Raw genomic sequence first — 26,444 nt, forward strand, 5'->3', positions numbered from 1 at the left:
ATCAGTATTTTTTGCTTTTAAATATAAATCAGAAATAATAAATGCAAAAATGGACAATTTTAAGAAAAAAAAAACCCCAAAGAATTATGAACCCCCCCCCCCCCCCCTAATATTTGTTTCCCCCTTTTAGTAAATACCCCCAAACTCAATCCCAGCTTTCCCTTTGTGGTATGGTACCTTGCAGTACAATTTCAGAAAGATCCATACTTTTAAACACAAGTTATTGTCTGGAAACTAGAAAAATTCTTGTTTTTTACCCCTTTTTGGCCCCCAATTCCTGAACGTTTGAGGCAATTAAACTCAAACTCAATCCCAGCCTTCCATTTGTGTAATGGTACCATGCATTACAATTTCAGAGAGATCCATACACATAAACACAAGCTATTGTCTGGAAACTAGAAAATGCTTGTTTTTGGCCCCTAATTCCAGAACGTTTAGGGCAATTACCCCCAAACTCAATCCCAACCTTCCTTTTGTGATATGGAACATTGTGGTAAAATCTCAGAAAGATCCATACACTTACACACCAGTTATTGTCCGGAAACATCAAAAATGCTTGTTGGTACCATAACCCCAAAATCAATCCCAACCTTGCTTTTGTGGTATTGAACCTTCTGGTAAAATTTCATAGAGATCCATTCACTTGAACTAAAGTTATTGTCCGGAAACCAAATTTGTCTTCGCACGATGACGACATCATACCAATATACGACGCAAAAAAAATTGATTGCGGTCGTATAAAAATGTCATAAACAATGGAAATTCATCCAATGATGTGACGTTATTTTCATTTTAGGGACGAACAATAAAATTACCCATAGTCCTTTAAATTCTGAAATGGCGAAATATTAAGGTACTTGTGAACTCTGAGGCGGTATTGATAACTATCATTTCGCATTTACAACTTTACTATTCCAAGAGACATTTAGGCAGTGTTTGAATAGAGTGAGCTCCCTCTGTTATAAATTATTGCTAGTCTTAGATCATGCTTTTTGTGTTTTTTTTTTTTTTATTAAAATGGTTTTCTCAGTAAGTATGGTAACAAACATACAGGTACACACCTTCGTGTAAATAGAGTGTACATCTGTATAAGCTTAAATACATTATCCATAAATTGCTTGACATTGACATAAAAAGGATCTATGGAATCTTCATCTCACATTTATTTACATAAACAGAGCAAGAGAAAATGGCAGAAAAATATCTTACTAGTGTAATCTTTACCCAAAAAAACTATTTCAATGAATTTTATAGTTAACAACTACCGGTATATAGATTGTGAACTTCAAAACCTTTTAGTCTTGAAATCTGTATGCATTCAGATAATTTAGTAATCATTGATTTAGCCAGACCTTTTCAAGATAATATTGAAGATATTGATGGACTCTGCACTGACTGGTGGAATCTCATTGGTCATCGAAATTGTAATTCTGATTTTAGTTCCATCAGACCTCATCTCACTATAAACTTCTGTCACCTGTAAGACAAATATGTTTAATTGATTACATTGCTTAAAGAAAAAGCACAATCACACCTGAATATATAGTGTTAAGAATATAATTCAACTAGTTTGAGAACATGTATTCATTATAAACCCTTTCATGTGGGTCTCATTGGGGTCTAAGCGTGATGCGGGATTGGCTGATTTTTTGTAAGCGTGAAACGTGAAAGTCAAATTATTGTGCATGCAAACGGGAAATGAAATTGGGCAGGACACGTGAAATTACAAGCGTTACTATTTCAATGATAAGCAGGATACGGGAATCTGACAAAACAATAAGCTAGATCCGGGATCAGACCATCCCCCCACCCCCCATTGAGACCCCCTTTCATATTATCCACTAAACTGCGATTCAAAATTGCCTAATAATACACATTCCCAAGAAAATGAATTCAAATATCAGTCAATATGGTCATTTTAAAATTTTTAAAAGGAATCTGTAAATCTATTCTTGGTGTAAGAATTTCTTTTTGAATTCAGTGGATTAAAATTTTTTTTTAAATGATTTCTTGTTTGATATTATTTTTATTTTTAGTACAGTGACAGCAGTGTATTCTACAGCAGATATGGTTGTCATCATAATTTCTTAAAGAGGATAACAAATTATTATTTCCCAAGAAGGTTGGCAGAACATTTAAGACTTAGCATTTATGATTTCAGTCAACAACTCTTAGACTATTGTAAGTACTGTTAGGAGGGGATTGATAGTGTTCATTGTAGTATGTTTATAAACATTGAAAAGAAATCATACACTTGATACAATGTCCCAACAGAACCTCTACAAATGTACATGTACTTTCCCATCTTTGTGTATTGAGGATTTATCTGGGATTTTAGGAAGTTATGTACAACAGTTAATATTTTTAATAGCATCCTTTTTACAATAATGTAACTGTCAGAAATATCAATCTGAATATGTAATATCTTTTATCAAATATATTGCTTTCATTGACAGCCTGTAAAACCAAACATATTCAATTGTCATTGCCCTTCAGGTAATTATAATCACTGACCACATCAAATAACGTTACATCATACCATATACAAGTAATGAATCAAAGCGCGAAAGCGCTGTAAAGGCAGTTAATTACAGGTTGTGTGTATTTTTAGTCCAGTTATATCATTATCTTGCATATTACATTGTACTTATCAGAGGTGGCTTTCAGTATTTAAGATTTAGAGTTCTCTAATGATATTGAACAAGTTTTATGAATGTCATATTTGAGCACTATATGAAGGCGATTGTTCTCACTTGTTTATGAACTAGTGCATTATGTCCAGTTTGTACCTTTTTTATCTATGTTTATAGTCAAATACTGTTTAAAATAGTTTGGCATTTTCTTTTAAGTAATAAGTAAATGTTATCAACTGTATTTTATTCAACTTTGCAAATGTGGTTTGTTACTGGTAAGTACAATGTATGGATGATAGTTGTTTCATTGGCAATCATAACACATCTCCTTATTTATATAATGATCTATATTCAACGACCTCAGGTACAAAAAAAATGTATGTAACTAAACTATGATAGGAAACCTTTGACTTCTTTCTTTAATATAAACTTTTGATTTGGTACCATAGAACTATGTAGAATATATGTACATTGCAACATGTCAACTCTTTCAATGACAATACTTTTTTTAGAAACTATAACTCCAAGCAAATTTATATTTCCAAGTATAAAGTAATTTATGAATGAAACAAGAGTGCACACGCTGAAATGTCTCGCCTTCTTTACTAATACTTGATATTATGTTGATAGTCCTAAATATAAAGCTTTATTACAACTGTCACATAAACTTAACATTAACCAAGTAAACTAAACATTGACCAATGAACCAAGAAAATGAGGTCAAGGTCAGATGAACCATGCTAGGCAGGCATGTACAGCTAACAATTCTTCCATACAACAAATATAGTTGACCTATTGCTTATAGTTTAAGAAAAACAGACCAAAACACAAAAACTTAAAACTGAGCAATGAACCTTGAAAATGAGGTCAAGGTAAAAAAAAACCTGCGCGACTGACATATAGATCATAAAATATTTCCATACACCAAATATAGTTGAACTATTGCATATAGTATTAGAAAAAAAGACAAAACTCAAAAACTTAACTTTGACCACTGAACCGTGAAAATGAGGTCAAGGTCAGATGACACCTGCCAGCTAGACATGTACATGTACACCTTACAATCATTCCATACACCAAATATAGTAGACCTATTGCATACAGTATAAGAAAAACAGACCAAAACACAAAAACTTAACTATAACCACTGAACCATGAAAGTGAGGTCAAGATCAGATGACACCTGCCAGTTGGACATGTACACCTTACAGTCCTTCCATACACCGAATATACTAGACCTATTGCTTATAGTATCTGAGATATGGACTTGACCACCAAAACTTAACCTTGTTCACTGATCCATGAAATGAGGTCGAGGTCAAGTGAAAACTGTCTGACGTGCATGAGGACCTTGCAAGGTACGCACATACCAAATATAGTTATCCTATTACTTATAATAAGAGAGAATTTAACATTACAAAAAATCTTAACTTTTTTTTCAAGTAGTCACTGAACCATGAAAATGAGGTCAAGGACATTGGACATGTGACTGACGGAAACTTCGTAACATGAGGCATCCATATACAAAGTATGAAGCAACCAGACCTTCCACCTTCTAAAATATAAAGCTTTTAAGAAGTTAGCTAACGCCGCCACCGGATCACTATCCCTATGTCGAGCTTTCTGCGACAAAAGTCGCAGGCTCGACAAAACGGAGTCCTTGATTAAGTAATAAACTGATTCGCTGAGCGCAGCTGGATACACCCACAGAGGTCCAACCCTGAACAGTTGGGGCAAAAATGGACACAATATTCAAGCTTGATACAGGTCTGAATTTGGATTGTAATTAAATATTTGACATATTATAGTTTCTGAATAAATGTAGTCAAAGAACTTGAAATCGGTTATATGAATTGAATTTATATTCAATTAAAGATTTCTTGCTGTTGTGCAATACACTGTGCTGTTGCGCAATACTTAATAAATCTGTTGCCAGACTATAAACAAATAAAGTTCAATTTCTTCTCAATGTCATATTTGAAATTTATGAAAATCAATAGGGAGATTACATCAATAGCTATAAATATTTCACCAAAGTTTCATGCGAACTGCTTAAAGCATTTTTGAGTTGTTGTCCAAAAACTGGAAAATCCCCCCCTTTTTAATGAATAAAACCCCATAACTCAGAAATGTAAAATCTAAAATTTATAAAATTCTAAAGGGAGCTTACGGATTGATAATTTAGTCTTAGATGCAAGATTTTTTTATCAGTTGTTTGTGGCTTTGAACTAGCTGTCAGTAAATGCGAGTACTATCAGATCTGTACTTAGTGTCTTTTTGTTGTTTGGATGTACAATTACCCGGCCACGTCCACTTGTATTTGTATTTATCCATCTGATGAGTTAAGCCTCTTTCAACTGATTTTTATAGTTCGCTCTTATATTGTACTGTTACACCACTGTCCCAGGTTAGGGGGTGGGTTGGGATCCCGCAAACATGTTTAACCCAGCCACATTCTGTATGTACATGTATGTGCCTGTCCCAAGTCAGAAGCCTGTAATTCAGTGGTTGTCGTTTGTTTATGTGTTGCATATTTGTTATTCGTTCATTTTTTGTACATAAATTAGGCCGTTAGTTTTCTTGTTTGAATTGTTTACATTGTCATTTCGGGGCCTTTTATAGCTCACTGTGCGGTATGTGCTTTGCTCATTGTTGAAGGCCGTACTGTGACCTATAGCTGTTAATTTCTGTGTCATTTGGTCTCTTGTGGAGAGTTGTCTCATTGGCAATCATACCACATCTTCTTTTTATATTTACATCAACAGATATAAACAATTCACCAAAGTCAAGGTGAGACAACAAAACTTAGTTGTAAGATCTCTGAAATTTTTTACACGGTACAAGTTTTTCTAATTGTTGGAGATTGTATGGTGACAGTAACACCTGTAACTGCTTAACCCATTTCTTATGCACTTTGGTTCGATAAACTCACTGAATATCATACCACATCTCCTTATTTTTATATGCATTACAATTTACATGTGCATGTAATTGTAAATAATATTTATATATATATATCAGAACAAACTTCATTGCATCACTTTTATTTATGCATCCTTTGGCACAATACAAGTTCTAAAATTACACAACAAAAACAACTAAATGTTATTTCAGATGAAAGTTTTGTTTCAGTTCCATTCATAGGATTTATTAGAATTTTGTATGTTTTGCCAAGTCCAATAATTAGCTCTATGTGCACGTGTTAATTGGAGACTTTTCTATCCCGTATAAGAGTTTTGGAACTAATTCTGTTTCTTTTTTTGAAAAAAGTGAGCAAACAAATCTTGCACATTTAAACCTTTGTCTGCCATCACACTGTCACCTGGATCACATAATTGAACTATTCTACATCTTTCAACTATTTCACAGTCACTGGTACAACCAACATATGCATTAGAGACATAGTTGACTAAACCACCAGGTGTCGAACATACAAGTATTTTCAGTGTTTCTGTTTTTATATGATGAAAAGGTTGCCTGAGCTCTAGGAGCTTTAGGTTTTATCACGGGATATTCTGTGCTGTCAATAATAATCCAAGTTGTAGGAAACTTTAATTCTAAGTTGGATGGCGAAAAATACCTGACTAAACCACTAAATGGCCAAGTGTTAGCCTCACGCCACTGTTTAGACATAAAAACAATCCATGTTTCCATAATATTCTTAACACTAGTTTCAATCTAGAATCTAGACAGTTCAAAGTTGGTTGTATAATGCATCAATTTCATCAAAGTCATAAAAAAAATGATTTTCAAATGACACCCTATCAATTTGAAAATATATGTATCTCAAACAATGTGCTGTTGGACCAAGTGTGGTCAAAACAAATAAAAATTTAGTATACAACTCTAAACCGGTATAAAAATGCATGGCTGTGTCACGTGTATTCATTTCAAAATTCTCTGCTGAAAATATAGGCATTGATGGTGTTTGCGTAATTCCATCTGTGAAGCTCAACATTAGCTCGGCAGTTGGTGGTGGACAGTCATAAATCCTGTCTGCAGTATGAATTACTTCTTCAGGAAAACCAACTTTACAATCAAAACTTTCCTCTAGATTTCTACTACAATATTCATCAAGTTTAGTTCTTTTGTTTTCACAGGAAACTGCCCTGATTTTTCTTTTTGCGGACGATTCAGTCTCTTGCTTGGTCCAGGAAAATAGGCTGGAATTGGCAGTAGACTTAAGTCTCTGTATGGTGGGTTTGTGCCCTGAAAAAGGTTATAAAACATTAGTTTTTTGATAATTAAATGAACTTCCATTAGCAATGCATACTTCGTACAGAAGCAAGTTAACTCGTACCATTGTAAACTCGTACCACGTAAACTCGTACCACTGGGAAGTCGTACCAATCAGAACTCGTACCACTGCAAACTCGTACCATTAAAAATATATTCAAAAATACGAAAGTTTTATGATTTTTTTTTTGGTAAACTAAATAAAAAAAGTTGAATTACTTGAATTTTATACTAGATTTTAATGAAACTTAGACAAAAATACGAATGTTTTATGATTATTTTTTTTTTAAGCTTTATACAAAAAATTAAAATATCTTTGAAATTTATACCAGATTTTAATGAAAACTTAGACAAAAATACAAATGTAATTTCTTAATTACCATGCTAATAAATATATTAAATTCCTTTGATTGTGTGATTATTGGTTGATTATTAACCAATCAACTTGTTTTTTTTTATCTTTAACTAATCAACTTGTACAATCATATAAGCATGGTCATATTCTGCTGAAATGTGCTGAATATTGTATAAAAATAAATTTCATACTTTCTAACTGTTGGTCATAAACAATTTTAAACCTTTAAAACACAATCAATAAATTCTTTCATTAAATAAAATTCCTTTTAGAAACAATAGAAAAATACCCAAATCTATTCAATGTTACTGATTTGGAATGATTAAAAATTAAATCAAATAGTTGTCAGTAAAAGTTTAAAAAAAGAGTCTATTCAAGGGAGACAACAAAGCCAATCTGCCACGGTTTTCTCTATCCAATTAGACAAGGAAAATTAGCTACAAATTGGTTATTGTAATTTCAAATTATATACATTTTACAGACTTGAGAGGTATTGAGTGAAATTAAAGTATATATTCATCATTAAACACCATTTGAATGCATTTAAATAAGTTGGTACGAGTTTACAATGGTATGAATTTACCGTGGTACGAGTTAGCAGTGGTACGAGTTTTTGTTTAGTGGTACGAGTTGACATTGGTACGAGTTACAATGGTACGAGATAACTATAATTCCTTTGTACTCGTAACCTGGCAAAATATTAACTAGATTTATTCATTACAATCTGGATAAAACTATGTTAGCCTGATTCAATGTACATCAAAATGTATGTTATGTAAATCCAAAGGACAAACAATGAGAGACGTATGCAACAAACATACATTGTTTGTACCTAAATAACTATAATATAGATGAGAGCATGTCATTGTTTTGTTCCTGTTAACATTGTCATTGATATTTTTCAAGAAAGTCTATGAGGCATAGCTTATGCATTCCTGTCATTACTACATAAGCATAATTACTGCTAAAATAATTCTCAGTATGATATACCTCTTGTAAGAAATCATTATAATTGTAGCAAGCACCAAATTCTCAAACAGATCACATTGAATCGTAATCCAAAAAAATTATGACGTCTTGAATTAACCACCCCCTTTTATTCTAAAACGATAATTGCGGTTGTAAACTGACTTTGGTTTATTCGCATGGCGATTACATATATAACTATATATTTTAAAAAGAAAATAAAGTTTTACCATGAATAGTTTCCTGCACGTAGTCTTTTTCAGTAAAATGTGCCTTGCAAACAACAGCTGATTGAGATGGACTCCACGATTTCATCGTGTTCTCGTCCAATCTGCGTATGGGCCATGGCGTTGATCCAACTTTTCCTTCTTTTTAAGTCATTTGGAAATGTATGTCCTCCTCTTAAATGACATCCAGGTACACAACAACAAGTACTTGGCATCGTTAATTAAAAATGCAACTGTAATAGTTGCACAGTCAGAAACCGGAATCGGCTACCACGGCGCCACCTATTCAGGAACGATAATTTGCTACTTTATATAACTGCGAAATAACAATAACGTTAGACGGTTTCGCGTGCAGAAACAGAAATGCTCTTTAAATTGTATAATATAATTCATGTTCAGTCGACCTTTAATTATTATATCAACGACTGAAATGATTTATAAACATCTAGATTGCAGATAACACTCGAAATTAACCCGACCTCTCTCCACACGGAATTCAAATAATTCTAGTTTGTCAATCGGTTGACTGCTTATAATGTAAAATACAAATATATCAAAAGTTTTTAAAACTAACAAAACACAATGATCGTTTCTCTATTTCCCAATGTAAATGAAATGAGACAAAAAACATTTTATACCACAATAAGAAGAGGAGAGAATCAACATTTTCCGGATCTACTTGGAGCTAAATGACCCCCCACGTAGATAAGTTGGATATCGCGGAAAGAAATATTAACACGGCAACTAGAAAGGCATTAAAGCACTGCCTTTAAAAACTGTCATTGTGTATAAAAAATTTTGCGATACATGTATTCTGCATTTTGCACAAGCAATATAACAGCTCTGATTTTATAATTCAATGTTTTGAGACTTGTATAAAGAAGTTGCTTGAACATATTTTTAAAAAATAAAAAAAAACACTACTTTTAAAATAGAGGTTATTTCCCTTGCTTTATGTTTTTTCTCAAATTCTGGAATTTTTTTTAACAGATATATATCCATACAAATGTGCCTGTCCCAAGCAAGGAGTATGTATTCTGTGGTTGTCATGGGTCACGGTCTGCTATAATCATTTTTAGAATTAACTATACAGTACAAGTTTTTTTCTCATTTTTGAAGGCCATTCAGTGACCAGTGTAATTGTTCAAATCTTTGTTGTTTGGTCTTTGGGTGAAAGTTGTTTTTATTGGTAATCATATCACATCTACTTATTTTCATATGAATAAATTTTAAAATTAAAAAAAATTAAAAAATATATGTAATTGAAATAAGAAAAAAATTAATCAAGTATACCGGGTAATACTGAAAAAAGAATTCTGGAACATTATTTCATAAGCGAAAGCATCACTCTGAATTTTATAAATTACATTGCAACTGCAAATAAAACATCAAAGTTAGTATTTGACCTACATTCTTACTACAATTAAACAACCCAATTTTGCTTTATTAAGATGAACCAGAACCACTCAAAGTTTATTTAACAGTTTTATAGTTAATTCTCAAAATGCAAAGTGTTTTTAAAAGATAACACTTGAACTAAAGCACTGTAAATACAGTATTTTCTGTGTGCATTTATTATTGTGAATGTTGATCAATGGACACGAATGCTAGATTAATAATTATTGTGATTTCTGAAAATATTATATAGAAATAAGGCTTTCAAAAATTAAAAATACAAAAACAAATTTTTTGACTTCTTTCATTTCACAATTTTGGCAATAAAAAAAAAACTTTGCCAAAAATTTCTGAACTTACAGTAACATTGAGCAAATTGGGAGATCAAGAAGTGTTTAAATGAACAAAAATTAAGTGTAACCATTTATACCTTATAGAACTGAATTAACTGATCTATGATCTATCACATGACTTACTTCTTGTGACAGTTTCCTTGGTATAATCAGTTTCATTCCATCAAATGCTCTCGTTTCTCCTAACAATTCCCTGTGGTCCGCTATCATGGCACACCGGACTTTCTTGCTGTCCACTTGAGGATTAAAATCCACATGATATTGGTAGAGGATCCACCCAGTTAAGGTACACTCCACAGGGAAAGCGTTGGCTATTACCTGAATGTTTGTCGATCCTAGGCCTACACCTATAATATAAAATGTGGTATGATTGATTGCTAATGATGTTTGTTGATCCTAGACCTATATACACCTATAATATAAAATAAAGAGATGTGGTATGATTGCTATTGATGTTTGTTGATCCTAGACCTACACCTAAAATATAAAATAAAGAGATTTGGTATGACTGCCAATAAGACAACTATCCACAAGAGACCAAATGATGTAGATGTTACCAAATATTTAAGCAACTATAAATTTACTTATAGCATTAATACATGTACCGGTATATGCATACAATGAATATATCATTTCTAAATTCAAATTAAATTTCAAGACTTTGATATTATCTTTAAATGTTATTAGTTGTAATGATATTTAATGAACTATCTTTCAGTAAATGCAAGTACTCTTACATCAGTTCATTGCATCTTTGCGTCTTTTGATAGTTGTTTTTTATGCTTTTTGTCAATCTGATGTGTCGATTTAAGAATCCACCAAAATAAAAACCGCCAAAATTTTTTGTATACTTAGTTGCCCCTAAATCACGAAATTTTACACCCGCGAAAATAACCCGCTATACGGTATTTGTTTTTAATTTATTGTTTTAGTATAGAGTAGGCTTTTGATTTTCCCATTTGAATTGTTTCACATTTTTTGCTACTTTTTCAATTAAATTAAATCATTTTTAGTGTAATTTTGACAAAACAAGTATATGTAACATTTTATTGGTTTTGTTAATTGTTTTCCTAACATTGCACACTGGACACAACAAGAACTAGTTTAGAGCCTGTGTCGTTCACCTAAATCTATGAGCATCTTCAAAAATGGATTCTCTCCAACATTGTGGACTAGAATAGAATTCTTGACAAAAATATGTTTTTTTGTTGATCTGGTAATTTGCTGATATTTTTTTTCTGTGTACAGTTTCTCTCTATTTTCTTTAGTTTTAGCCCAAAACACAAAAAATGGTAAAATAATATCAATTAAGGCAATCATTCCTATAAGAGTAAACCAACAATTTCAGCAAAATTTTACTTATTTGTAGATCTTGTCTTGCTGATCATTTTTGCTATGAAAAGTGTCAATCTGTCTTTTATAGTTTTGAAGATAGTAGGCAAAAACCGTCATTAAAGAGCAAGTACTCCTACAAATAGTCGACTGATGATTTCAGCTATTTGACTTATTTGTAGATCAAGTCTTGCTGATCATTTTTGCTTATTTATGTTTCTATCTATCTATTATAATTTTTCAGATATTAGGCAAAAATGCAAAAAAATGTTAAAATCATTATCAAAGGGCAATAACTCCAACAAGGGGTCATCAGACGATTTCAAGACTGTTAACTTATTTGTAGATCTTGTATTGGAGATAACTTTTGCTTATTTAAAGGGGCACTAGCTACGAGATATATAAAAATTCTAATATATGATTTTTTTTTGTTCAATCATTAATGAAAGTGAAATAGTGAAATAATTATTAGCTTCTAGCCACCAGTATGGTTCAATTTTGTCAAAATAAGCTAAGAATCTTATTTCTATATCTTGTCTTGTTCTATGGTCGGGTTGTTGTCTCTTTGACACATTCCCCATTTCCATTCTCAATTTTAAGAAACATTGATGATGAATTATTCACTTGCAAGTGAATAATTCGACCTCATTGAATCCGTATTCATGTGAACTTCAATTTAACCCCTTAGCTAGAGATGGATAACACGTGAATTGTATGTGTAAAGTTATTTAAAGGAAAAGAATGTCAACATTGAAAGTGAAACAAAGGTAAATCATTTGATTGACTGATCCGATCCACAAAAAATCTTTCTTATACAGGTAAAAACGATGATAAACATATATTTTTAATCTATAATATGAAAATAAACAGACCTAGAAAAACCAAATAGCATGAGTTCGCTTAATCTATTTATATCTTTATTTATGTTTACATCGCTTATATGGTCATCTGATGACTTTGGAGGTCAACTCGATAGTTAATTAGATGGCGTCTAGACTAAAATGCGCGCGAAACGAAGCTACGTGTTATCATGCCCATGTCCTGTTAACTGTTTATTTTAGACTTTTAATAGTTTGGATAAATGTTTTACATTGTTATAAATCAAATATGAGAATTTGAGTCAAATCGGTGAACATGAACTTGACAGCTAGTGCCCCTTTGAGTTTCTATCTATCCATAATAATTTTTCAGATATTAGACAAAAACACAAAAAAAATGATCAAATAGTCATTAAAGGGCAATAACTTCAATAAGGAGTTATCTGATGATTTCGACCATGTGGTCTTATTTGTAGATCTTGTCTTGTTGATCATTTTTCACATATAAAGTTTCTCCCTATTGATTATAGTTTTTCAGATATTAGGCAAAAACGCAAAAAGTTGATAAAAGTTGTCATTAAAGGGCAATAACTCCAATAAAGAGTCGTCTGATGATTTCGACCATGTAATCTTATTTCTAGATCTTGTCTTGTTCTTGTTGATAATTTTTTGTATATAAAGTTTCTCCATATTGATTAAAGTTTTTCAGATATTAGGCAAACATGAAAAAAATCGGTAAAATTCATCATGTAAGGGCAATAACTCATATAAGCAGTCGTCTGTCAGTTTTGAAGTAAATAGTCAATATGCAAATCTCATCATTCTAAACATTTTTGCCACTGACATATTTTCTCCATTCATAGCGGTTTTTAAGATAATAGACCAAACCTGCATTTTACCCCTATGTTCTATTTTTAGCCATGTCAGCCATGTTGGTTGGCATGCGGGGTCATCGGGCACATTTTTGAAACTACATTGTAAATACCCTAATAATGAGTGTGGCCAAGTTTGGTTAAATTTGGCCCAGTAATTTCAGAGGAGAAGATTTTTGTAAAAGTTACAACGACAAGGGACGACGGACGCCAAGTAATGAGAAAAGCTCACTGGGCCTTTTAGGCCAGACCTGTGAGCTAAAAAGTCAATAATTGTTTATGTGTTTTTTGTAAGAAGTCATTTTAAGGGGCAAATGAAATATTGGTTCATTATAACATTTTCTAATATCAATGTCATATTACATTGTATGTAAGAGGCTTTTAAAACAAATAGAACCAAAGTTTAAGTTTATCATAATTTGGAAACCCTTTACCCTGCTGCTTGCAGAATCATTTGAAACATGCAAACCGTCCCAAAAAAGGGGGTACATGTATAACCTTGTATAAGATAAACTGACTAGTTGAAATACCCACAAAACAGACAATTTCTGAAACAAACAATTGTATTGCAGAGAGTCAAATAATTAAAATAATTTTTTAGGAGCCTTCAATGTTTTTACTTAAAATGTCAATGACACTAACCTCTTCTCACAACAGATTGTGTTGCTGGACTATTTCCTTGATATTTAGATTCTGTTGGTCTGTTCCCTTGTTCCTGGTACCTTATCTGGGGATTATCTCCACCTCTATTACCATGAAAGAATTTTGCTCTGGCTCCTTGCTGTTTGAAGATATCTGGATTGGTTTTATCACCAGCCAAAAGCTGCTCCCTAGGTCTAGCTCCAGCCTCTCTGAAACCATCACCTTGCTCACTAGGACGATTATCATCACTACTGAACATATTTGGTTTCACATCCTCATTTCTTCTCCTTAACTGATTTGACGTATTGTCAATACTCATCTGCTCAAGATGTGATGCAGCATGCTCAACATTTGGCATTCTGGCAGGCGGTGATTCATTTCTATATCCTCCTCTACCTCTACCTCTTGGTGCAGTTGGTTGATTTCCACCAAACTTGAAAGGAAAATTTAATTCAACGATACTCATTGTTTAATACATGTATATACAGATGAATACTGGAATCTATTTAAATCAAACAACTGTAAAGAATGTAAATATGTAAAACCAATAACTTTGATGATTTTTTCCACAATATCCTGCTGCATAAGTACAACAGCTGTAACATAAAGCACAGTTAAACTTTTATTTGGTGAACTTAAACAGAGCATAGTGTATTGCTCACCTGGTATTTAACAAACGTTAACAGAACATGGTGTATTGCTCACCTGGTATTTTAGCAAACTTCAAGATAGCATGGTGTATTGCTCACCTGTTATTTAAAACAAACTTTAACAGAGCATGCTGTATTGCTCTCCTGGTATTTAACAAACTTTAACAGAACATGGTGTGTTGCTCACATGATATTTAACAAGAGTTTAATGCCAAATAATCATCTATGGTTTAAGATTTATCTTGAGATTTACCACACATCAGCCAACAAATATGCAATGCCCACTAGGCACAGGTAAACTTGAAATATATACAGTACATGTACCAAACAACTTTAGAGTAAAATAAATCATATATCTACAGGTCTGGGCTCTCGGTCATAAAACTTTACTCGATACTCAGGGTACCAAAATATGTGCTCGAAACACCAAATCCAGTATTTTGATTGGTTGATTTCTAGTCTGAGTATGATAATTGTACTAAAAATACAACCACAAGGTCAGGTCAATACATTTGAGTAATACTTAGGATCTTACTGTTGGTTGGCTATCTCAATACATTTGAGTAATACTTAAGATCTTACTGTTGGTTGGCTATCTCAATACATTTGAGTAATACTTAAGATCTTACTGTTAGTTGGCTATCTCAATACATTTGAGTAATACTTAAGATCTTACTGTTGGTTGGCTATCTCCTGGTCTCCTGGCCGGTTCATCTGGTTCGTCATTTCGTGCTCTACCCCTGCATCTACCTCTAGCTCGCCCAGTCATATTGTTCAACCTTTTTTGTTTAATGCTGTATACAAATCACAGTCTTGACTTTCTTTTCAATTTCAATACCTTCTGTCCTCCAAACAATAAATAATAGCCACTACCCTAGTTTCAATCAATTCTGTAAAATGCTTGAAGCTATAATCAATCTTAATGTATTGGTGAATTGTCAAAAATCTCCAGTACTCTTATTTCATACATTAATTGTTGATTCAATAAAAAAGTTTTTCTAATAAATATTTAACAAATATGCATGAGTATCCTCTATTAAAGAGTTTTATCGAAGCCTTCCCTTCTCCAAAATTCTGAGTACCTTCTACCTTTCAAATTTCTAACACTTCACTCAATAAAAACTTTTATATCCAAAGTTTGAGTTAAAAAAACACTCTTCTAATATACTTTTAAAAAAATCCATTTAAAAAATTCCTTGTCTGAATGTTATAAAGAGCAACAGTTAAATCAGAGTTAAACTATTCTAATTTCTGAGTTCTGTTCAAATGATTTCAGTTCTATTACTCGATTCCTGGTCTTCTTCCAAACACAAGAAACTAGTCTAATGCACTTATGAAACTAAAATGGTTAATGATAATTCGTCGAAGCCAAACTCTCTCCAAGATCTGAGTTTATCAAAACATGTTTATTTCATAATTAAAGATGTCTTCCTTCTCCTAAGGGGTGTCATTTGTCTATCCCTCCTTCCATTAATCACACTACTTTTTTAAGTGAATCTGAGTTAAATCGAAGCCTAAGTCGTCTCCAAGTTGAATTTCCTCAATTTCAAGGTATTCTCAACTGTCTTTGAATTTTTTTTTAAATTAATCACATACTACTATTTAAGTGAATCTGAGTTAAATCGAAGCCTAACTTGTCACCAAGTTGTTATTTTCTCCTTTTCAAAGTATTTCAACTGTCTTTGAATTTTAATACCAAATTGTTCCTTTCCTGGTTTTCATCCTAATCTGCAAAACAAAACATGTAAACATAATCAGTGGTTGAATAAACTGCTTTTCAATGTTGAAATGGAATACAAAGTCAAATTTTAGTAAAAATCTGCTGAGGGGCAAATATACAGGTACATGTACATGTAAATATAACAATGCACAAAACATATATATAATACCCACATTATAATGACAATTTTTTATAGTTTTCCTTTGATTTATTGTTTCATTTTTCAACTGTTGTTTGGGAAAAATGATTGATTGATTGTTGGTTGCTTAACGTCCAGTTGTAGGAAAAATGAATCTCTTGATGTAAAGAAATCAAATGAAATAATTTATTGAATCAGATTTAAAATAATGTTACCAAGACATACAAAAGACAAACATATCTAACAAATATACAAGTTTCAAAGCTTGCAAACATTTAATAAATACAAGATAATATAATTAACACTCATCTTATCATCTTAAGATTTCCTCCTTTGTCATATAATAATCAGTTATACACATTATATGTAATGGATGAAAAAAAACATAAAATTTAATACAGACCTTCATTTATCCCAAAGAAATTGCATTAAAATGATGTTGGAAAGAATGTGAACTCTTTGTCAGCACAAGGAGGGAAACAATACATTTTCAAATTCTAAACTGTCACTCCAATTATATCAACCAATCATGAACCCTCAAAGGGCATACATTTAAAATACAGTTAGGGTTAAAAATTTCACAATGATTATCATGATAGCATAACAAATTACTAAAGGTACATTGTTAGAGCACAAATATTTGTACTAAAAGAGGCAAACAATATATTGTATGATACATAATGATCATGGAAATGGAATATGACACAGTTAATATAATAGCATACATCTAAATTGGGAAGGTTTTCTAAAATAAATTCACTTATTTTCAGCTTAGGAGATTTTCAGTGTAATTATTATATCTTCCATAGTCATTAACCATATAAATCTGTTAATTTAAGACAGGACAAGTTAGAAAAGGATGGACAAGTCTTTAGTTGACAAATTCCACATTTTTAGTTTGTTTTACTGATGCATACGAATTATTTTATCAGTAATATATATATATATCTTTATCAGCCTCCCTTAGGAGATATAGTGATATGAATACAATTTTAATGAATAACACAATATAAATAAAGTTTGAACTGATAAACACACAAAATTAAGTCGTGCAGGTAATTTCAAATTACTTCATTTTCAAGCAACTGAGAACTGAAAAGTGTGGGAAGTCCCTACATTTACATTTACTAAATGACAAATATGACTTTTAAACTATTTGCTTATTCTGGAGAATATACAGCTTCACCAGGACAGGGTTTGGTCTTCTATAAACAAAAGTTGTTATAAATTAATGTGTTCTGTCACTGCATATATTAGTTAGCACCACTGGAGGTTACATTGATTAAATACATTCTGTCAACTGCAATTAAGTTTGAATTGTTTTTCTAACTATATCACAGGAAAGAACTGTCAATGGCTATGTGAAAGTCTAATTATAAAAATACAAGTAAATCAGACAGCTAGTCTGTAAAGTTCATTCACTTCATTAAACAGTTCTGCAGTTCTTAATTCTCCCTTTTTATCTTATAAATCATTTTATTTCCTAATTAAAGGGCCCTTAAGGGCATATCAATTACAAAGAAGGAAATAATAAATAAACGTGGATAGTGTCCACGTGTTTCCACAGATGATGCCCCCGCTTGCATATCATATAGTTATAAAGGGACATAACTGAAGAACGGTAAAAGTGACGCTACCCAAACTTGAACTTGATCTGAGTTTTGTGGTAATAAGCATTGTGTGTAAGTCTCATAACATTTGGTTTAGGCTAACTTAAGAAGAGAACAGAAACTAAAAATTCAGCAATTTTTCTATTTGTAAACACGCATAACTCTAGAACGGTTGTGTATAAGTTTTATAACATTTGGTTGAGAAAAACTAAAGTTAGAGAATGGAAACGAAAAAATCAGCAATTTTTATGTTTATAAAGGGACAATACTCAAGAATGGTAAAAGTGTCGCCACCAAATTTCGTACTTAATCTGTATTATGTAGTAAGAAGCATTGTGGATAAGTTTCATAACATTTGGTAGAGGCAAACTAAAGTTAGAAAACGGAAACAAAAAATTTGTACTTGATCTTAGTTTTGTGGTAATGAATATTGTGTATAGGTTTCATAATGTTTGGTTGGGGCAAACTTGCGAATTGACCCCTCCCCCCTTTCTTTTACAAAAAATTTTTTTTTACCCCCCCCCCTTTTTTTTATTTCTGAAATCTTGAGGAGAAAAATTCCCATCCCTCATCCCCCACCACCAATTTTTTTTACCCCCCCCCCCCCCCCCCCCCCTTTTTTCCAAAAAAAAATTCTTTCCCTCAAGATATGGTCATAATCTCAATTCAAATTTCCAATCGAGTTTGCAACCATAATTACCCATTTAAATACATCATAAAAGTCTTAAAATAGAAAATGACATACATAATCATGGCTAAAATTAATTTACCTTAATCAGCATTTTTAAAATTATTAAAATAGTAACTTCTAAAAATAAATTGACAGCTAATCACCTCAAGACAATACAACATTTCTTTATACATAATTCAAAAGCAGTGTAAGGGAGGTAATTCAAACAACAACATTGAATTACCTCCCTTACATTGTAATTTAAAAGTAATTGTCCATTAACCAGGACACCCTTGTTTTTTCTCACTTTTGCCCCTAATTCCTAAACGGTTTGAGCCAAAACCCCCCAAAGCCAATCTTAACCATCCCTTTGTGGTATGGAAACCTGTGGTATAATTTCAGAGAGATCCATACACCGTTCCACAAGTTATTGTCTGGAAACTAGAAAAATGCTTATTTGGGCCCCTTTTTGGCCCCTAATTCCTAAACTGTTAGGACTATAACCCCCAAAATCAATCCCAACCTTCCTTTTGTGGTTATAAACCTTGTGTTTAAATTTCACAGATTTCTATTTACTATTACTAAAGTAATTGTCCGGAAACCAAATGTTTTCGGACGACGACAACAAAGACGAGATACCTATATACGATTGCAAAATTTTTTTGCAGTCGTATAAAAATTACTTAAAGTTAAAGTGACGCCACCAAAATTCAAACTTGATCTGTGTTTTGTGGTAATAAGCATTGTGTATAAGTTTCATAACATTTGGTTGAGGCAAACTTAAGTAAGAGAACGGAAACTAAAAATTTTGCAATTTTTCCAATTATAAAGGGGAATAACTCTAGAACGGTGAAAGTGACGCCACCAAAATTCAAACTTGATCTGTGTTTTGTGGTAAGAAGCATTATGTATAAGTTTCATAACATTTGGTTGAGGCAAACTCAAGTTAGAGAACGGAAACCAATTTTGGGCCGTATGTACGTACACGGACAAGGGTAAAACTTAATGCCCCCACGGCTACCGCGGGGGCATGTAAAGACAAACATGTATAATTTCATTTTAGAAAAACATTCATTAAACATTATTATATTATTTATATAACATGTACATAGATAAACAATTTGTGAGAGAGCCAGCTGGGTGAAAGAAAGATAACTCCAATCTATTTAATGTCACTAAAAACCTGCAGTTAGGTGTGTCAATTTGGTAAATTTATTTTCCAATTTTTAGTTTTCTAGTTTCAAAACTTGTGTTAATGTAATTGCATAAAGATGTTATAAAGCTTTTGTCATCATTGACATAATCCAAATGAATAAATTCTCTAAGTTTAGTATTCTCAAATTTGGATATTTAATAAATAGACTATCTAGTAAAACTTTTCTTGATGCTGCATATAAAGGACATTCCAATACAAAATGGAACTCATCCTCAGTCACATTCAAATTGCAATAATAAAAAAGTCTTTCACATCTTGGAATATATTCCAATTTACATGAGGAGTTGAACCTGCGTTCATCATGGCCAGTTTCAATTCTTAATCTATGATTACTCAATCTCAATTTTGTGAGAATTTTCCAATCATCAGTATGTGTAAAGGATAAATAGTTCTCTCTAAGGAGAATTTGAATTTAAAATATGTACTTAATTTGCCTTTATCATGTAAATAAGAAGGCCTTACTTCCTTGTTGGTCTCTAGGAAGCTGTTTTTGAGAGACTTTAATTGATTTCTTAAATTTATGTTTACTCAAGTTTTTACAATTGGTCAGATCAATGTTTTATTTTTCACCATAAAAGAGTAGGTTTGTGAAGCGAGAGTTATGACCTTTGTTTATGCTATGCAAATGGATATGTTCCTTGTATGCATTATTGAACAAGTCTGTGCCAAAACATAAAAATTTGTTTTAACGTATCTATGTAAAGAAGCTGTCTTCCAAGTTCTGTTACAACGCCTATGTTAGTATATAATTTAGAGACCCCAAGTATGTATTTGCAAAACTTGAAGTGGAGTTTTTCGGTCTCCCAGTCCTTGAATATATCAAAAAGAGTCAATGATTTTCTCTTTGGAGTACTATTAATAACACCCCAATTCTCATAACCATATAGAACCATACAGAATAATAAGTTTGATACAATGATCAAATAAATGTAAGGATATGAAAAAATAACCAAATCATCTTTATGCAGATGATTTGGTTATTTTTTCAGAAACTAAGGTAGAGCTTCAAAACAATCTTGATATTTTACATAAATATTGTAATGAATGGTGTCTAGGAGGCATGGTATCTTTTTGTTATTTAAACAAACTGAGTCTGACTTGTCTTGTAAAATTGTTGGGAGTTCATTAATGAAAAACTTAAATAGATAGGGACTCAAAACATCGCCTTGTCTTACTCAAACCTCTGCTGTAAAAAATCTCTGCCATTTTGTTGTCCACTTTTTCACATAATCTATCATTTGAATACATAGATTTCAATATTCCTTAAAAATAATTATTGATATCACAAAGTTGCAATTTATACATAATGCCCATGTGTATAACTTTATCGAATGCTTTTCGAAAGTCCACAAACATGTAAAAAAAAAATTGTTACCTGTTTTCAAATATTTTTCAATTAAACATCTTAATACAAAGATATGGTCTGAGGTACAGGTCTTCTTTGAAAATCCTATTTGAGTTTCATGAATTATGTTGTTATCAGTTAAGAAATTAAATCTGTTATTTAATATCAAATTAAATAGTTTACCAAGGCTATTATTTATATCAATTCCCCTGTAATTTTCAGGTTTTTTTCTATCTTCTGCTTAAAATATTGGACAGACAAAAATTTTCAGGTTTTTTTTTCTATCTTCTGCTTTAAATATTGGACATACAAAACTTTTCAGTTTTTTTTTCTATCTTCTGCTTTAAATATTGGACAGACAAAACTTTTTGACTATTCATTGGGATATATACCAGAGATAAAGACTGCATTAAAAAATTTAAGTAAAATTGTATTAATATGAGATCAAGATGCCTTTAGCATTTCGTTGCTAATATTATCTTGTCTTTGACCAGATTTAAGTTTATTAAATGCCTTATTCAATTCTGCTTCTGAAATTTTACTCTCTAGGAGTGTGAAGCTGGTAAGTTTGTTTTCAAGTATTTTAAATTTTTCTTCAATTTTATTCAGATGAGCATGTTAATCTGTAGGATTAATAGATGCCAAAGTAGTAAAATATTTATACCAAGTCTCACCATCAATATTACTATCTGGTTTATCACAATTTTCAATACGAAGAAGGTTTATAAGCTTCCAATACTCCTTTGGGTTTTCTGTTTCTAAGCTTTCTAAATGATTTAAGATCATATTTTTAAACTCTCTTTTTTTATACTTTCTAAGTTTTGCATACTTTTTATTTGATTTAAAAAAAGACCCACGAATAATAGGGTCTTTAGGATATTTGTTCATTAATTCAGCTTTTCCCTCAACAATTTTTTTTAATCATGTCAGTTCATGGTCAAACCATTTTTTGTAAGTTTTGACTCTTTTCCTTTTTTTCTTAAGAGAAATTTTACAAACTTTTTCAAAAAGTGAATGGATTTTGTTGGTCGCTTGATTTATGCTATTTGAATTAAATTTGATATCTTGTGTTAAGAAATCATTTATCTCGTTTTGAATAGCAGGATGAAAAAAGGAGTCTTGAAAACTTATTAATTTTTCTTCAATCCAAATGTTACGTGTTGGAAAGTCATTTAAATTTGTATTAATATTTTGATTTTGAATGATGCTATAAATATTTTAAATGATAGTTAACAATGGCAATCTGAAAAATTTGCCTTGAAAACTGAAACACACATATAAAAAATGTTACAAAATATTTGTTCTGATGCTAACACATAATCAACCACACTACAAATGTACATCCATTAATTGTATTTAAAACATGTATATTTTCCTGTACTAGTACCTTATATTCTCCCGTTTAAAATGCATATTTGATTGCAAATACAAATATCAAGTAGTTCCTTCCCTCTGGAATCTACAATACTATCGCACCTGGCTCTTCTCTCATTTAAACCATTAATAGTATAATTGCTATTGCTTAATGGAAGTGGTGTGTATTATCCCCTTCAATAAAATCACAGTCAGTTCCAGTTCTTTCTTTTATAGAAATAAAATGAAACACTAAAGTTAAATAATGTATTGTCAAATTTACAGTCCTAACAATTTTCATAAGGTTAAATCATGACTACTTTTGATTACTTATGAATTAACATTGTATAATGTGATATTAAAGAAACTTATAAACCATTTTACACTCACATAAAAAAGCTAATTTGAGTGAAAAATTATGTTTTAATATCTTTATTATTTAAAGAATTTAGCACAGGAGCAGAGTAATATCTATATTGTTTTTATATATAAAAAAGGTGATGTGGTATGATTGCCAATGAGACAAATCTCCACAAGAGACCAAATGACACAGAAATTAACAGCTATAATATAATATTAGGTCATTCTTATATAGCCAAGTGTCCTTTATAAAGTTAGTTTAAGTAACTATTTTCATGAAATGTAGTATTACAAATTTTTAAATGTTTATCTTTGCACCATATTCAATATATATTGCATTTCTTATTTTGAAAAAACTTACATATATTTGGAAGCAGCAATTTTGAAATTCATACAATCTTAAGTTTCTATTTATGTATTAAAAAAGAATAGTATGATATGAAACTCTAAATTCATATTGTTATCCCAGACTATTTTCAGACCAAGTGTTTTTTATCAAACCCTCTGGTTTTATCATGTGTTAATACAATATTTAAAGCAATATATATATATTTTGACAAATTTTTTTTTTAATTTTATTTTTTTTGTATATAGACAATAATAGTGCATTGACTTGACATATCAACGATATAAGGATGAGGCTTAGAAACGGGGAAATGCGAGGCTTTGCCGAGCTTTTTCCCCGTTTCGGGCCGAATCCTTATATTGTTGATATGTAAAGTCAATGCACTATTATTGTCTTTATACTGCAATCTTAAAAAAAACATTTTCAATTGTTGTTTAATGTGTTATTGTTATTATTTGATTTAAATACTGAGAAACTTCCCCCTTTTATAAAAAGGCCCCATATCATGCAGGTGGAGAAATATACAACACAATGAAATGTACATTACCTGTTGAAACCCGCAATCGATGGTGAACGAATTCGTTTGAGAATGAACTAAAATATCAACAATATGCATAAAACATAATGATTTATAGTTTGCAAACCAAAAGTATTAACAAGTGAAATATGTTTTTTTTTTTCTAAAAATTGCAAAAGAAATAAGTTTGAGTCGTTGTATACATTGGAAACAAGAACAGGTTGAATAGGTCGTATGAATAATTAATTATAATTTCGGCAATTTCTATTTAAATATTCATGAGGAAAAGTGATATCAGGTCAGTGACTGTATATGACATAGAAATATACGGTCAACGCATTTTGACTGCTCAAATAGAACGAGTGCAGTATAAACATATTTGTATCGTATTGGGAAATGAAAATAAAATGTTTTATAGCCAGGCAAAAAGACGAGGGTTTGGTAAAAATCACCTATAAAAAAGTTAAATGCCTGGATGTTCGGAATTATGTATACAGAACTGAATTAGACCTTAACGGCACTCCTGTGGTGAACCTCACAAGTAATGTATTTATATAATCGTATTTATGTATAAAATTATTTTTATCTGACCTCATCTTGCAAGAAATTTAATTTCTTGAGTTGTACTTTAATCTGAGAATGGTATACTATGAACTAGCATTAAAGCATATATATATATATGTCAAATGTTAAAAGATCGATTTCATAGATTCTGTGGAAAATTGACGGAAGCTCACCTTCCTAACCTGCTATCATCTATGGGTAGTCCGAGATTACTCTGACGTCCAACGGCTGTTTTGCCAGACAAGCTGGGGCCGTGGGACAAAACAGCCGTTGGACGTCAGAGTAATCTCGGACCAATCTATGGGGTAAATATCGTACACAGTCCCATCGTAATCAAAGCAGGGACATATATACACATATGTGTATATATGTCTCTGATCAAAGTGAATAAACAATAATACAATACCACTTCTGAAAAACGATCGACTTCAGAAATGTTTTTGTAAAAGAAATACAGCAATGCATTCTTCTTACCTCACATAGGACTTTCCAAATGGTCAACACACATTTTCCCAAAATACATGTTCTATGGCCTGGAGTGCAATTGTGTAGATGATGAGGTCCTACGAAATGTCCATCATGCAGACACGTGATACATGAATATCGGGGCTCTCTATGGAGCTTCCTATATGACAAATACAGTATTTTTACAAGTATCACTCCAAACGTTAGATTGTCGGTAAAACGGAAGAAAAAAAGTCACAGGAAAAATTAGTCACAAATCTGGTAGGAAACAATTCTCAATTTTCCCAATAAAGTTAAATACATTGTGTTAGGTATTTCAATGTTCGTGTTTATTGCAATTGAATAATATATATATCCTGTTATAAACAAAATGTAGTCCATGTAAAAGTCAAGTTTATTAAACAACAAAACAGAGAGATTATCAGACTAAGCTTTATATCTGCTTCAGTATAACCGTGACTATAAAAGACATAAAACCATTTCAAATAAACTGCTTCGCTCAGCGCAGCTAGATACGCCCGCAGAGGATCAACCCTGAACAGTTGGGGCAAAAATGGACACAATATTCAAGCTTGATTCAGGTCTGAATTTGGATTGTAATTAAATTTTTGACATATTATAGGTTTCTGAATAAATGTAGTCAAAGATCTTGAAATTGGTTATATCATGGAAGTATTATATTGACAGTCAATATAATACTTCCATGGTTATATGAATTGAATTTATATTCAATTAAAGATTTCTTGCTGTTGTGCAATACTTAGTAAATATGTTGTCAGACTATAAACAAATAAAGTTCAATTAATTCTCGATGTCATATTAGAAATTTATGAAAATAAAAAGGGAGCTTACATCAATAGATATAAACAATTCACCAAAGTTTCATGAGAATTGGTGACAGCATTTTTGAGTTATTGTCCGAAAACTGGAAAATCACCCCTTTTTTAATGAATAAAACCCCATAACTCAGAAATGTAAAATGGAAAATTTATAAAATTCTATAGGGAGCTTACATTAATACATACAAACAATTCACCAAAGTTTCATAAGAATTGCTGAAAGTATTTTTGAGTTTCTGTCCGAAAACTGGAAAATCCCCCCTTTTTTATGAATAAAACCCTGTAACTCGGACACGTAAAATCTATATTTGGACATTCTTATGTATTTGATTTAGGAATTGTAGACTAAGAATAATAGATTAATGGTCACTATGACACTCAGAGATTAGTATATAAAGAAATCAAGTCGCTATAACATTAATAGCGAGTTTCTTGATTTTCTAGGTGAGTCTCTTGGTTCTGAAAATAATTTAGATTTAAAATTATTTTCCTTTTTATTTTACTTTGGAAAAATAAGACAAAGTTTATAAATAACTAATATTTTAATTTAAAAGGTTTAATTTAATAGTAATTATTATTGTTATTATATTATATTTAATTTGAATTGTTGTAGTATTTAATTATTGTTTTCAATTTATTTTAACTTTAAAATTTGTACTGTGAAATTAGATTGTAATTATTTTGATGTTCTCTTCATTAAATGAATAGCGAGTTTCTTGATTTTCTAGTTTGGTTTTCTTTTCCGTTGTTGTGCCGGCCTCCTTCCGTGAGCCTCCCCAAGATTGTGCCAAAGAGCATTACAATTGTCGGGTTACTACATA

General features: G+C 31.4%; 1 protein-coding gene and 1 long non-coding RNA gene across 4 annotated transcripts in view; both read right to left on the reverse strand.

Moving 5' to 3' along the window:
• LOC127712516 (piwi-like protein 1) overlaps nucleotides 1-24,917 on the reverse strand; it is a 46,398-nt gene extending 21,481 nt beyond the window's left edge. The window contains exons 1-5 of one of the 3 annotated variants that reach the window (XM_052218991.1): nucleotides 24,794-24,917; nucleotides 15,156-16,207; nucleotides 13,830-14,262; nucleotides 10,289-10,512; nucleotides 1,353-1,477 (exon numbers count right to left, since the gene is read on the reverse strand). In XM_052218991.1, coding sequence (XP_052074951.1) covers nucleotides 1,353-1,477; nucleotides 10,289-10,512; nucleotides 13,830-14,262; nucleotides 15,156-15,248 — 875 coding nt within the window. In that variant the 5' untranslated portion in view covers nucleotides 15,249-16,207; nucleotides 24,794-24,917. Of the gene's footprint in view, nucleotides 1-1,352; nucleotides 1,478-10,288; nucleotides 10,513-13,829; nucleotides 14,263-15,014; nucleotides 15,026-15,061; nucleotides 15,073-15,155; nucleotides 16,208-24,793 lie in introns of those variants that run through there. The other 2 variants (XM_052218994.1, XM_052218993.1) reach the window with 2 other exon arrangements.
• Nucleotides 5,662-8,830, reverse strand: LOC127712537 (uncharacterized). Its single transcript, XR_007987155.1, has 2 exons — nucleotides 8,421-8,830; nucleotides 5,662-6,842 (listed from the first exon to the last, which is right to left on the reverse strand). It is a non-coding gene; the product is annotated as an uncharacterized LOC127712537 (long non-coding RNA).
• Nucleotides 24,918-26,444: the final 1,527 nt, after the last annotated feature.

The sequence above is a fragment of the Mytilus californianus genome, unplaced genomic scaffold, assembly GCF_021869535.1.
Source record: "Mytilus californianus isolate M0D057914Y unplaced genomic scaffold, xbMytCali1.0.p SCAF_8, whole genome shotgun sequence".
Taxonomy (NCBI): domain Eukaryota; kingdom Metazoa; phylum Mollusca; class Bivalvia; order Mytilida; family Mytilidae; genus Mytilus; species Mytilus californianus.